This window comes from Malania oleifera, chromosome 7, assembly GCF_029873635.1.
Source record: "Malania oleifera isolate guangnan ecotype guangnan chromosome 7, ASM2987363v1, whole genome shotgun sequence".
NCBI lineage: Eukaryota > Viridiplantae > Streptophyta > Magnoliopsida > Santalales > Ximeniaceae > Malania > Malania oleifera.
This window is the reverse complement of record NC_080423.1, coordinates 84381844-84395380: the sequence shown is the minus strand read 5'-3', so window position 1 is coordinate 84395380 and position 13537 is coordinate 84381844. Positions and strand designations below refer to the sequence as shown.

General features: G+C 33.4%; 1 protein-coding gene across 1 annotated transcript; it reads left to right on the top strand.

The window, feature by feature from the left end:
• Window positions 1-8716: 8716 nt before the first annotated feature.
• On the top strand, window positions 8717-11990 carry LOC131159834 (ribulose bisphosphate carboxylase/oxygenase activase, chloroplastic). The gene is made up of 7 exons (XM_058115016.1): window positions 8717-8979; window positions 9380-9699; window positions 10174-10279; window positions 10383-10468; window positions 10712-11184; window positions 11276-11557; window positions 11689-11990. The coding sequence occupies exons 1-7, from the start codon at window positions 8935-8937 to the stop codon at window positions 11802-11804; spliced, it is 1428 nt and encodes a 475-aa protein (XP_057970999.1). The 5' UTR covers window positions 8717-8934; the 3' UTR covers window positions 11805-11990.
• The last annotated feature ends 1547 nt before the right edge of the window (window positions 11991-13537 follow it).

Below are 13537 nucleotides of genomic sequence, written 5' to 3'. Positions count from 1 at the left end.
CCAATCTACGTTTAGTAAATATATGCTCATCCTACGTTTCCAATAGGTGTAATTTACACCACAAAAAATGGGTGGTCTAGTGGATGAGTGTCCCTCACCAAATGGAATTACACCAATGTGTGTCATGTGATCGTTTTACAAATTAACTATCAAGTCTAAGTAAACCCTCTCTGATACCAAATGTTGATTAAGGTGTAATCCCAAGAGGGGGGGTGAATTGGATATTAAAAAATAATCCACTTAATTTCCTTTTACACACTTCTTATAAGTTTACCAACTACTTCTAGTTGCTCAATTATGTGTGAGTGTGGCAATCCTATCTATGCATGTAATATACTCAATTTATATATAATGCGAAAAATAAAGAGTAAAAGGAAGAGAGAAGACAAACGCGATTTTACGAGGTTCAGCCGACTTGGCCTACGTCCCCGCCTTGAGCAACCACTCAAGGATTCACTAAAAACCTTGCTCCTTAAAGTGGGATGAAGCTTCCCTTACAAACCGCTACTTACAAGAGGTACAGCGCCCTCCTTATCCGCTGCTCACAAGAGGTACAGCTTCCTCCTCACAGCCGGTTCACAATTCGAACCGTGTTTACAATGAAATTTGAAAATAACACTCAAAACAATCCTTCTAACAAAAGCTTGTGAGTACAATTCAATTTCCTAGTACATTAACATATGATATAACTTGAAGCTCAAGAATGTATGAAAAATGATACAATCGTTTGATGTATGATATGTGTCAACACACAAATTCGTATTTAATCAAAACTCCCAAATGAAAATATATTTGGAATGCTTTGGAGTCCACTAGGGTTCTTGATTCACTTTGTAAAGATGCACAAGTATATTTGAAATGAGCTATTTAACAAAACTTTGACTTGAATACAACTCAACAAAAATCACAAAGTTTTCCTTCAAGTTTCAATATTTTAATCAAAGTAGGTTTTTCAATAAGAAGTCCAATGAACAATATATATATATATATATATATATGTGTGTGTGTGTGTGTGTGTGTGTGTGTGTTTATATACTTCTTGAATCGAAAATCAATCAACCAAGCTAACAAGTTTTTTCTCAAAACATGATCTTTTCAAAAATTAGTTTTTATATGTGAATACACACTCAAGATCAAAACCTCTTTCTAATGATAAACACGTAAAGAGATGAGAGGTTTTTGAAAAGTAATAACTTGACAGATCAAACCTTAATACTGGATTAAAGTTTAGTTGGATGAATGAATGCCCTTTTGATTTCCGTAGAGATTTTCCCAAGGAAGATGGAAGAAGATTGAAGTGCAGAAAATCAGCTCTAGGGTTCAAGTCTTGCAATGAGATGTATATATTTCTTGTTGTGTCTCTTAGCTTGTGTTCTAAGGTTAGATATTCATAATATATATTATATTACCCTTAGAATTAATCTTAGTCGTTGGATCAATAAGATACTTCACATGTCTTTTTAATAAAGAACTGATTTTTAGGCTTTCCCGCGAGTTCAGGCAACCGAACTCGACTTCAGGCTCCTGAAGTGTCAACTTCAGGCGCCTAAGGTTCCAAGGTCAGGCGACCGAAGAGCCTCGGCCAGGTTCTGTCTTCTCCATTTAATTCTTTAGGCGACTGAACTTAATCTTCAGGCAATCGAAGAAATTCTTCAGGCTACTGAGGTTTGAGTTCAGGCGACCGAAGTCCCCATTTTCTCAAATTTTCATTTCTAACTAAAAAATCTGCTTGGCTCCTTTTCTTGGGTCTTTCATAAAACATATTTTTCATGATTTTGAAAACATTTCAAGGTCCATGAGAGTGTCCTAATGATGTACATGAAATGCATGAATCCTAAAATCATTCTAGGTTATAATGAGCCTCAAATTTAATCATATGAAAATATTAATACATGAGTTCTAAATACCCTTTCCCAAGATATTCTTGAACTTTGCCGCTTGCATCTTGATTCCCGTACTCTTTGAGTTCCATGGATCTTGCCAAGATTTATTAACTTTCCGTGCATGCTTAGTGTAAGTCATGTTCACAAACTCACTACACAGATCAAATATCAAGTGATTTGTCATTATCAAAACAAGATTGGACTCGTAGAGTCAACATAAATATATAGCTGAAACACTTCTTTTTATTCTTCGTTAGTTACTATTTAAACATTCATATCTTTTTATTTTCTCTTTATTCCTTGATAGTTACTATTTAAACATGGAACAGAAATTCCTTGATTAGGAGTTTGCAACTTGGCTTATGCTGATATATATAATTCTTGTCCTTATTTTCTAAACCCTGCTGATGATCCATTAAACTTTAATAGTGAAATCTCTCTATAAGTAACTTTAAAAAAAATTTTATGGGTGATGTTGTTTTCTTCCTTTAATCTAATTGATTGAAACCTTCATGTGCATCGTGTTTTTTTTTTATTATTTTTTAATATTCTGGCTATTGAATATTGCTCAATCCTTCAATAGATCACCCATCAAGTTTTTCAATATTTATAGGAATTCAACTAGTCAAGTCAAGATAAGAGCAATGGTAAAAATATGGAGGCAAAAGATACAAATATGGTGGGGCTGGTTTTTTGCTAGAAGCATTTGGGAGTACAATAGGAAGGAACTCTAAACATTGTTCAAAAATTAAGACAAGCTTTGTATAATGCCTATTACTGATCCCTACTTCACTACACCAAGCCTTTATTTCATCTACTTGGGGTTGGGTACACAAATCCTTCAACATCACCCTACTCTATCAATGTCATGCTTTCCCTTAAACTTTTGAAAACCATGCCTTTCCTCACTATTTAACCTATTGAACTCCAAACCATCTTGCTGAGTATGGAGGTAGCTTGTTTCCACAGGTTGGAGTTTAAACAATTATGTTGCACTGATTATGATTGTGGTTTCTTTATTTCATAATTATGGTTGTTAATAAATCTATGTATACAAATCTAAATTACAGACTGTATGTACAAAGAATACAAGAATTTTAGCCATGAAAATCACCTTCATGTGGCTACTTAAATTCATTATTTTGTTTATAATGGGATTTCTAAAATTGCCCATGGTAGAGTTTGCCTACTTGTTCTTTGTTTTGCATGATCATGCGCTAAATGATCTAACTTCTAATCTGATGCTGTAGGTTGTTGTGTTCCTTCACCTAAGAATAACTACAACTGCTGTCTTGTGCCTAGTTTTTGTGATTCTGAGGTTAGTTTCTAAGTTCTAGACTTATAGTGTAGATGTAAGAGTAATATGCCTTACTAATAGGTTTTCCTTTTTGTACTTTCCATTTGTTATGTTTATTTAGTTTTGATTGCATTTATGAAGATATGGAACAGTGAATGAAGCTGAAAATTGGTAGGTTCCTGCGGGTAACAAATGCTTACCTTTGTTGGAACCCAAACCCGAATTTAATCATGTAACGAAAAGCATACAGTGCCTTTTAATTTATCAAACATCTTTCCATCTCTATTTTTTAAGTTCTCAAAACTTAATTACAGAGATCTAGTAACTAATAGCCTGATACTCCTACTCGTATATTGCAATTCTAAACATTGAACTTTAAAAAAATTTTAAGCATTACTTCTTTTGAATATGACTAAAAGTTATTCTGATATTTTGGCTTTGAGGTGCATGGACCCAAGCTGCTAAGAAGTTTTAGTCAATCCATTCACTGCTATCTGCAGAGTTAGATTAGCAATTTTGTACATGTCTTAATCTCATGTTAAGGTTTCTCCTTGGTTAAAACCTTGTCAAAAGAATTAGCAAAAAATTTTGATTTATACAATGATTAGTTCTAAATTCTGCGGGTGTGATTCAGTTATCTTATCTGGTGTCACATTAATGTTATTTGCTTGCATTGTGTGGTTAAAATTGGTTTCTTACGCACAAACAAGCTACGATATGTGAGCACTTGCCAAGTCAGCCCATAAGGTATGAAATATATGTTCCTCATGTGCATATTTTCACAAGTTGTGGGAATCAATATATGTTAAACTTATTTGTGACATCTTTTTTTCACACTTGGATAGTAACAAACATCTTGTTGAATTCCTTTGATTGAATAATAATTGTTTGGGTATGTAGTTTTAGTGTTGAGTTGCATATATATATATAGTATTGTGTTTGTTTAATTCTACGACCTGGATATCCTTACAAGATGAAAATACATGCCCAAGACCTTACACTTTGACATACTAATGTACCTCACAAGTACTACAAGATAACACTAAGCATTCTCACTTACAAAAAACTTCCATATTGCCAACACACATAACACACTTACAATTCTTTTTTGTACATACAGCACACACAATTTCTATTGTTTGTGCACTCAAAATTTTTTCCTGCGCACAACACACACAATTTCTTTGTGCTTATCTAACTTCAGTTTAATAGATGATTTAACTTCTGGACTATGTGCTTGAATTGATATATATTGTGAACTGCATGCTTGATTGAAACGCCACCTACATGGCTGATGCAGTGATGTGTATTATCTGCTGGTAGATACTTTTAGGTTGTTGCATGTCTTAATCTAAATGGCATTTGTATGATGTAAAAATATTGTGAATTGCATGCTTTTGTGACTTGCAGGTTTGGGAAATGTTCTATTTATAAACGGCATGCTACCGAAAATTTGTTGACATAGTCATATATCATATGCTCATATTGTTATAGTGTGCTGAATGTTAAAACATTTTTGAAAGAATGAGTGAACTTCAAATGAACTTTGAACTTTATCTCTAAATTTATTTTTGCATATGCTAAGTGAAAATTCTATCAATCATGAACTCATTTGCATTATTCGATTATTATAATTGTTTTAGAATCCTATGGAAACCATGTAAACCATAAACATCACATTCTATTTTTTTCATAAAGCTATATTCTGATATATATTGTTTATAGGATGCATGAACAAGTTATATTTTTTAATGCTTATTATATGAAGCTCTTGTGCACTCGTAAAATTTATTATTGGTTGAACTATTGTGAACTGTTTATTGTAAATACTTAGGTTTGGAGCATATCTTTATGGAAAATGTCATATTTATAGGAGAAATGTTGCCAAAATTTTTCAAAAAGCGTATACTAATTTTTTCTAACTTTCTTAATTTGTAGCGTTTGCAACAGTCACAAACTTTATGCCAATGCCATGCACTACAGATGCAGCTTTTGACTTTTTTTTGTTATCTGAACAGATGAAATTTCTATATTTGAATTTGAATTTGTATAATGTATTTGTATTTAAATTTAAATTTGTATAATGTATTTGTATTTAAATTTAAATTTATATAATATATTTGTATTGAATTTGAATTTGTATAATATATTTGTTTTTGTATTTAAATTTGAATTTGAATTTGAATTAGAATTTTGAATAATTTATGAATTTTTTAGCAATTATGGTTTAATGTTATATATACGAAAATGTAATTACAGATTTTTACAGGAATTAATAATTGAAAAAAAATTAATTTAAAATTATTAGTGACTATTTTAAAACCGTCACTACTAATTGTCCAATTTAAGTATTAGTGAAGGTTTCAAAACCGTTACTAATAGTAGGGTAGTGACGCTTTTAATTTTCATCGCTAAAGCCTAATTATTAGTGACGATTTCAAAATCGTCACTAATAATTGTATTTTTTTAGAAGTTTTAATGAAAGTTTTCAAACCGTCACTAAAGTCATAGTATTAGTGACGGTTCTCACATTCGTCACAATACTATATTATTAGTGACGGTTTGAGAACTATCACTAATAATTGCCTGTGAGCAATAGTGACGATTTTCAAACCGTCACTAATAATAGAGCATTAGTGACGAATTTAAAACCGTCACTAATACTATGACTTTAGTAACGATTTTTGATCAAGTCGATATAAAATTTACAGTGACGTGCTTAAATTTTTAGTGACGATTTTAATCCGTCACTAATACTTTATTATTAGTGGAGGTTTGAAAAATTCATCACTGATAAGTATTAGTAATGGCAGATATAGTGACTAATTCAAAACCATCACTAATAACCTTATTTTTTATAGTGATTGCGGCTTAGTTGCTCCTTAAAGATCGGCCTGGTCAAAATGGAATTTCATAAGATAAAATAGGGTAAATACTGTTTGTATACATAAATAAGTACATAAAATAATATTTTGACAGACATAATTTGTAGAAATATATGATAAAATAATAATAATATAGGTATCTTATGCGGGGCCCACAAGACCGTGTGGGACCCACATGAGTCCCGAAGTCGTGTGGGGATCCATATGAGTGTCGAAACTGTATAGGGTTCATAAAATTGTATGAGAACTATTGGATTTACACAAGACCCACTTAGGTCTCAAAGTTGTATGAGGCCTACAAGACCATGTGGGGCCTACATGAATATTTTAAATTCAAATTTAATTCTTTTTTAAAAAAAAAAACCAAAATATAGTTTAAAAATAATAACAATGATAATAATAATAATAATAATTCTTTTTAAAAAATTAATTAATTAAAAATTTATTTAATGGGAGTGTCGGAAAGCATTCACATTTCTCCCACATGATCCTCATCCTCATCCCTTACTTAACTCATACCTAACACATCCTATGGTCATTCTTTAATTTAAAAAAAAATTATAATTTCACCTCTCTCCTCACACTTTTACAAATTTCATTTTTTTCCCCAAAATTTTCCTATAAATAAGAAACTCTCCACCTTCATTTTTTACAAAAAATTTTCAAAGGAAAAGAAAGATTAGTGAGTGAAAGAATTAGTGTTGCAGAGAGAATTTTTGTTATAAGTAAATTCTCACTCACCCACTTTTTTCGATCTCATTTTTTAGAGATATTCATTGTGTTCGTAACACAAGGTAAAAGAAAAGGTAAGTAAATTTGATTATGTTTGATTTTTATTTAAAATTTATACCCGAATTTATTTAAAAGTAAATTTTGATTATATTAGTTAGTTTCATAAAATTTCCCTAAGCTTATTTTTACGCATATATTTAATTTTACCAGTTTTATCTTTAATATACTTGCATTTATTTTTGGGTTATGAAATGTTCTAATCCACTTGAGTAATTTTTAACATTTCTTTGTATTCAAAAAAATTAAAAATATATTTTTAACACAAAAGATTGTGTGGTATGAGTTTATTTCTAAGTTGCATGTTTTCTAAAAATATGAGTAAATATAAGATTTTCACGATATTATTTTAAATTACTTAAATTATAATAAGATGATTTTAATGCCCCTTATGATAAAGAAAGTTCAAAGTTAGAGATGTTCGGTACCGTAAGTTAAAGTTTAAACGGATCAAAGTACACTCACACTATTTATAGAGTGATTATATATGGTAGTGAATTTCTTCTGAGTACATACTTGGTTCCGGACCAGAACTTAAGAAGGAAAATATCACTTAATGTTTATGTACGTTGATTTAGTTTGGTCGGCCAACCAGTTAAGTCCAATCTTCGGACCGCACAACCCGGTCATGGGGGTAAACATGACTTACAGCTAACAGGCCTAAAGGTGATTTTTACAATATATATTTATAAATATTTAATTACGAGTACAGAGTTATTGATGATTTAAAAAAAAAAAAGTATATGTTTATATGAAAATGGTCATTCTTATGCCTAAATGACGATATAAAGGAAACGTATAAGGAAAAGTATATATATGTATATAATTAAATATTTTTATAGTTGTAAAGTTAAAAGTTTAATTTAACAGTCACAATATATGATTATTAAATTTTATTGTTATAATTGATAGTAAAAGTTTTATGCAGAAATTTTTAAATTTACATTTATTTTAGAAACAGTTTTGAAGTTACAATATTAAATATTATTTTACGAAATTTTAAAAACTCATTTTGGTCACACATTAATAATAATCTTATTTACTTACTGAGCATTGTCTCACCCCAATTATATTTTTACATTTCAAATAACTCTGAAGGACATATCAGAAATCAGGCACAATAAGCATGCGGGTGGGAATAGAATAGAAAAATAAAACTTGATTAGAAATATTAGTATGATATCAAATATTTATGCTTGTGTAATTTTTTTTCTTTTGAAATAAATGATTGTAATATAGTTAATTAGCGATCTGATTTAATAATAATTGAATTTATTTACTTCCACTGTAAATCAATGGTAAAAAGTAAATATTTCAAATCCTTTAGGGTTGGGGTATTACAAATTAAGTATACACCTATTATTTAAAAATAAACGGGAGAGAGAGAGAAGAAAAATTGTGCCTCTATCTTAATCTATTTAAATCTTTCGAAGCATTGAACAAGCATGAAGTTACCTGCACCACTAAACTAAAAACAAAAAAGAACACCTCTCCTTAGCATAATATAAATTTTAAAATCTTGTTTACTAGTATTTTTTTCTCTCTTTTTTTTCTTTTGTACAGTTGGGCTAGTAGTTCCAATAATTGTTTATTGAAGTAGGGAATGATAGCAGCTAAACCCAAAAAATGGCCAAAAATGTTCAATCATGTGAAGCTTTGGCAGTAACATTTGGGGTAGTAAAGTTGCCCAATTTGTAGTGGTGGCGAGAGAAGCTTCAACCGCAGCCTCATAGCCAGGCCACCGAGAAGCCTCTGTTTTGTATGTACCCAATCTGCCCTCCCTCCCAGCAAAAAAACAGAGTCCACCTCTACAATCAACATACGCCACGTATAATGCTGCCAATCCCCACTGTGTGGCCGTTAGGTACTCGCAAGCCAGTCCACAGGATCTCATTTTTCACTTGCTCAACACTCAAAGTCCAAACCCCCCAGCTGCCTCCCCTGTATTTAACTCAACCCTGTTCTCATCTCCTCTTCACCAAGACGGCAAACTCTTCATCCATGTTTCAGTTGAGTTAGCCTTCTTCTTCCAAATCCAATCTCAGTTCCTTACACAGTCGCGCCCTTTGAGTTCTAAACAATGGCCACCTCTGTCTCGACTATTGGAGCTATTAACAGAGCACCGGTACTCTGTTTTACCCACACATTTAAACTTTACTAATCTCTCTCTCTCTCTCTCTAGGAAATTATGCAGCAAAATCCTAAATATGCACTCGATCTTTATGTCACTTTACGAAATTAATGGTTTCCATTTGTGCTTTTTTTTTTTTTTTAACTGCAAAGTTTTCTTTCTTTTTTCTTTTTAAATGTTTATGGCTTTTAGGTTGAATTTCTGTTGTAAATGTTCAAATAGGAATGTAATCAGATCGTATGGGTTTGGGCTTTTTCGTGGGTTTTCGCTAAATTGGATGATTTTTAGTTGATTCAAGGAATTTTTGCATCTGGTTCTGTTAAGGATGCCAGAAATGGCATCTTTGGAGTATTGTGGTGTATTGGGTTTAAAGAGGGGAATGTATTTGGTGCAGCTGAAATTGAATGGTTCCGGTGCCGGATCATCTGTCCCGAGCTCTGCGTTCTTGGGCAACAGCTTGAAGAAGGTGAGCTCTAAGATTAGTACCCACCCAAAGATTTCATCAGGGAGCTTCAAGGTTGTGGCTGAAGTTAACGAGGAGAAGCAAACCAACAAGGACAAATGGAAAGGCCTTGCTTTCGACACTTCGGACGACCAGCAGGACATCACCAGAGGGAAAGGAATGGTGGACACTCTCTTCCAAGCTCCCATGCAGTCTGGAACTCACTACGCCGTCATGAGTTCCTATGACTACATCAGCGCCGGTCTTCGCCAGTAAGGAACCCAAATCTTAATATGAAAAACTGCTTTAAACTCATTTCTGTACTTCTTAATTTTGATCTTTGAGTGGTTTTGACCCTTTTTTTTTTTTTCTTAATAAAGAGGGGCGGCACCTCCATTGGTTTTAAAAGAAACAAATGACAAAACTTTAAAGTTCTCCTAAAATTCATCAACATCCAATTAAAACTGGATTACATGTCCAAGTAAAACAAAACAAAACAAGAACTTACAAAATAAATCTCATGCAACAAAATAAACAAAAGATAAATAACATAAAATATAAACTGAAATCAATAAGAAATCAGTTAAACATATACCTCATATAAGTCGTATCTATTTTCTTCATTTTATACAATCCATTGATAACTTTAGGGGAGCTGACTACTATTTGTAAACAAATTATTCCTCCCCATAGCACCTTGACGAGAGATTATTGAGTGGTTTTGACCTATTAAATTTGGACTGCAGGTATAATATGGATAACGACATGGATGGGTTCTACATTGCTCCAGCCTTCATGGACAAGCTTGTTGTTCACATCACCAAGAACTTCATGACTCTGCCCAACATCAAGGTTGGTTTGCTGACTTCAATCTTCAACTTTTATCGAGTTTTTCTGAAGTGGGTATCTTAGGAAGTGTTTGGAAAGAAGTAAAATTTGGGAAATTTTGTCACAGGTTCCCGTCATCTTGGGTATTTGGGGAGGAAAAGGCCAGGGAAAATCATTCCAATGTGAGCTTGTCTTTGCCAAAATGGGAATCAAGTGAGTTATTTTTCTTCTACTGTTCTCTTTTATTGAAATGAAACACGTCAGTAGGAATAATCCAAAGAAATTGGGAAAGTTACTTCTTACGAGTTTATCAATAGAACACTTTAATTTGCAAGAACAAGCCTAATTTTGATTTGTGAAAAGGTTGGTTTGTTGCTAGTTCAGAAGCACAGCAAAATGCAAGATTTTCTGAATACTTAGATGCTCTAGTCTTTGGTAATGAATGTGAACTTTCAGCCCCATTATGATGAGTGCTGGAGAATTGGAGAGTGGGAATGCAGGAGAGCCTGCAAAGTTGATCAGGCAAAGGTACCGGGAGGCGGCCGACTTCATCAAAAAAGGGAAAATGTGCGTGCTCTTCATCAACGATCTTGATGCAGGAGCGGGCAGACTTGGTGGAACTACCCAGTACACTGTCAACAATCAGATGGTCAATGCCACTCTTATGAACATTGCTGATAACCCAACCAGTGTCCAGCTCCCCGGCATGTACAACAAGGAGGAGAATCCCCGTGTTCCGATCATAGTCACTGGTAACGACTTCTCCACATTGTATGCTCCTCTCATCCGTGACGGGCGTATGGAGAAGTTCTACTGGGCTCCTACTCGCGAAGACCGCATCGGCGTCTGCACTGGCATTTTCAGGACAGACAATATTCCCAAAGAGGGCATTGTGAAGATTGTTGATACCTTCCCTGGCCAATCAATTGGTAACCATCACCACATACATCTAACCATCTTGCAATAGGATTGCAATGAAGAATGGAAAAAGGATCAACAACACTTTCATTTTTTGTGCAGACTTCTTCGGAGCCCTGAGGGCAAGAGTATATGATGACGAAGTGAGGAAGTGGATTTCGGGAATTGGAGTTGAAAGCATCGGGAAGAAGCTCGTGAACTCAAAGGAGGGACCCCCGACGTTCGAGCAGCCAAAGATGACCGTCGAGAAGCTGTTGGAGTATGGAAACATGCTTGTGCAAGAGCAGGAGAATGTGAAGAGAGTGCAATTGGCTGACAAGTACTTGAGTGAGGCAGCTCTTGGAGATGCCAATGAGGATGCCATGAAGAATGGAAGTTTCTATGGTTAGCATCCTTCATCCCTAAAGGCAGGCTTGGGAGCTTGGTTTGCATCTGGCTTCCAGTTTTTGATGAATTGAAGATTTCAAAATAGGTTTAATATGTTTTTCTTCTTTGATTTTTTTACGTATATGCAGGAAAGGCAGCTCAGCAAGTGGGTGTTCCTGTTCCTGAGGGCTGCACCGACCCATCTGCAGCTAACTATGATCCAACAGCAAGAAGTGATGATGGCAGCTGCCTGTATAAATTATAAGTCTATTGTAGACAAGTGAGTGAGTATATTAAAAGAAAGAGGAATAACCTCCACAAGTGAGTCGTATTCATTATGGCATGGACTTCATCTGGTGGTTGTTTTTTCAATCCAAGGTGCTTATTTGTAATATTAAATTATTAATGTACAAGTCACTTCTTGTGAATGCACTTTAAAGATTTGTAGGAATTTATTCTTGAAACTATAATGGAAGAAATAAACTATAATAAATTAATAATAAAAAACATTTATCTATTATAAGTTGAGATGTGGAAGGATCATTATTTTTAAAGTTAATTTTGCAACTATAGAGATTATATCTCGATGCAAATAGTTATTGTACACAATTTTCAAGATTGTTCAGTAGACTCAGTTTTGTATGTACTAAGAAATTATAGGAGATGTGGTGTTTGATTACCCATCCAAATGGGAATATAAGAAAAGAATAGAAGAGAATTTCTAGTTATTGTTCGAAAGAAGAGAAGTTTCTATTTTTCCTGTTTGAAAGCTCGATCATGCATTTTTAGATATTTTTAAGTGATTTAGAAAATTTTATCCAAATAAACTTTTATAAGAAGCAGTCTCACTTCTACAGTCACATATGAATTCTTTAAGTGTATTACTGAAGCTAAATACACTAACAATGGTTATCGATTTATTATAAAACAAAACTCAACTTCAAAATTATTGCAGGTGCACTACTCCAACATTATAGGGGTGAGCAAAGCAAATAATAACACCAAACAAATTACTTAATAACTTCTTATTACTCATTGACCTGACTCGTGTGATCTGCAATTAGATAGGTTGAGTTATCATTATTAATAGTTTATGGAAGGAGTTTACCAAAGTGCGGATCAGACATGGAGAAGTGTTCGATATTAGGTTAGTTCTGAGCTCTGATTCTTTTCGAAAATTGAAGATATTGGACATTACGATTTTGAAAGAATTTCAAATTCAGCATCAAAGAGTTTGCACCAGGCCTGAAAAAATTATCTCGTGGGTTAAACTCCCAGTAGGGTGGATAAAACTTAATTGTGATGGGAGCTGTATGGGCAATTCGGGTACTTCAGGAGGTGGAGAAATCATTCGAGACTACCATGAGATGGTGAAAGCGGCTTTTTCAAGCTATTTTGGTAATGGTACGAACAATAGTGCGGAATTAAAAATAATCCTGGAAGGAATTCATTTTTGCAAACGACTTCATTATTTTAATGTGATTATTGAAAGTAACTCGAGAATTGTTGTTGATTGGTTTCGGAAAGATAAATGTACCTTATTGTATCTTTGGGATTTTTGGGAGGACCTTGTGGCGAAGTTAGAAGGAGTGAACTTCATGGTGATCTATCAATATAGGGAAGACAATAATGTGGCTGATTTTCTCGCTATAGAATGAGAAATGGGAAAAAACGTCATCTACGAAGAACAACATCTTTTATCATGTTCTTTGAAAGGTATCCATTGGATGAATAGGTTGGGTCTCACTTCCCTTCGTCATTAGTTCATCCTATCGATTTTTGTTAGGTTGGTTAAGATTTTTCGATTTTAGTTTATTTTATTATTTTTGTTTTTGTTAGGCCTGTTTAGATTTGTTTTTTATTTAACTTTGGTTGGATTTGTAGTCTTGTTTTGGTTAGTTGTTGGTATTATTTTTGGGAGGCCTTTAATGTCTTGTTTATCTGTAATCTCCCAATGATTGTCATGTAACCACAGTATTTCTCCGCCAAAAGTAAGGG

Coding starts and splice junctions, on each gene's coding strand:
- LOC131159834 (XM_058115016.1), top strand. CDS start 8,935: ATGGCCACCTCTGTCTCGACTATTGGAGCTATTAACAGAGCACCG. Junction 8,980..9,379: donor GAGCTATTAACAGAGCACCG/GTACTCTGTTTT, acceptor TATTTGGTGCAG/CTGAAATTGAATGGTTCCGG. Junction 11,185..11,275: donor CTTCCCTGGCCAATCAATTG/GTAACCATCACC, acceptor TTTTTTGTGCAG/ACTTCTTCGGAGCCCTGAGG.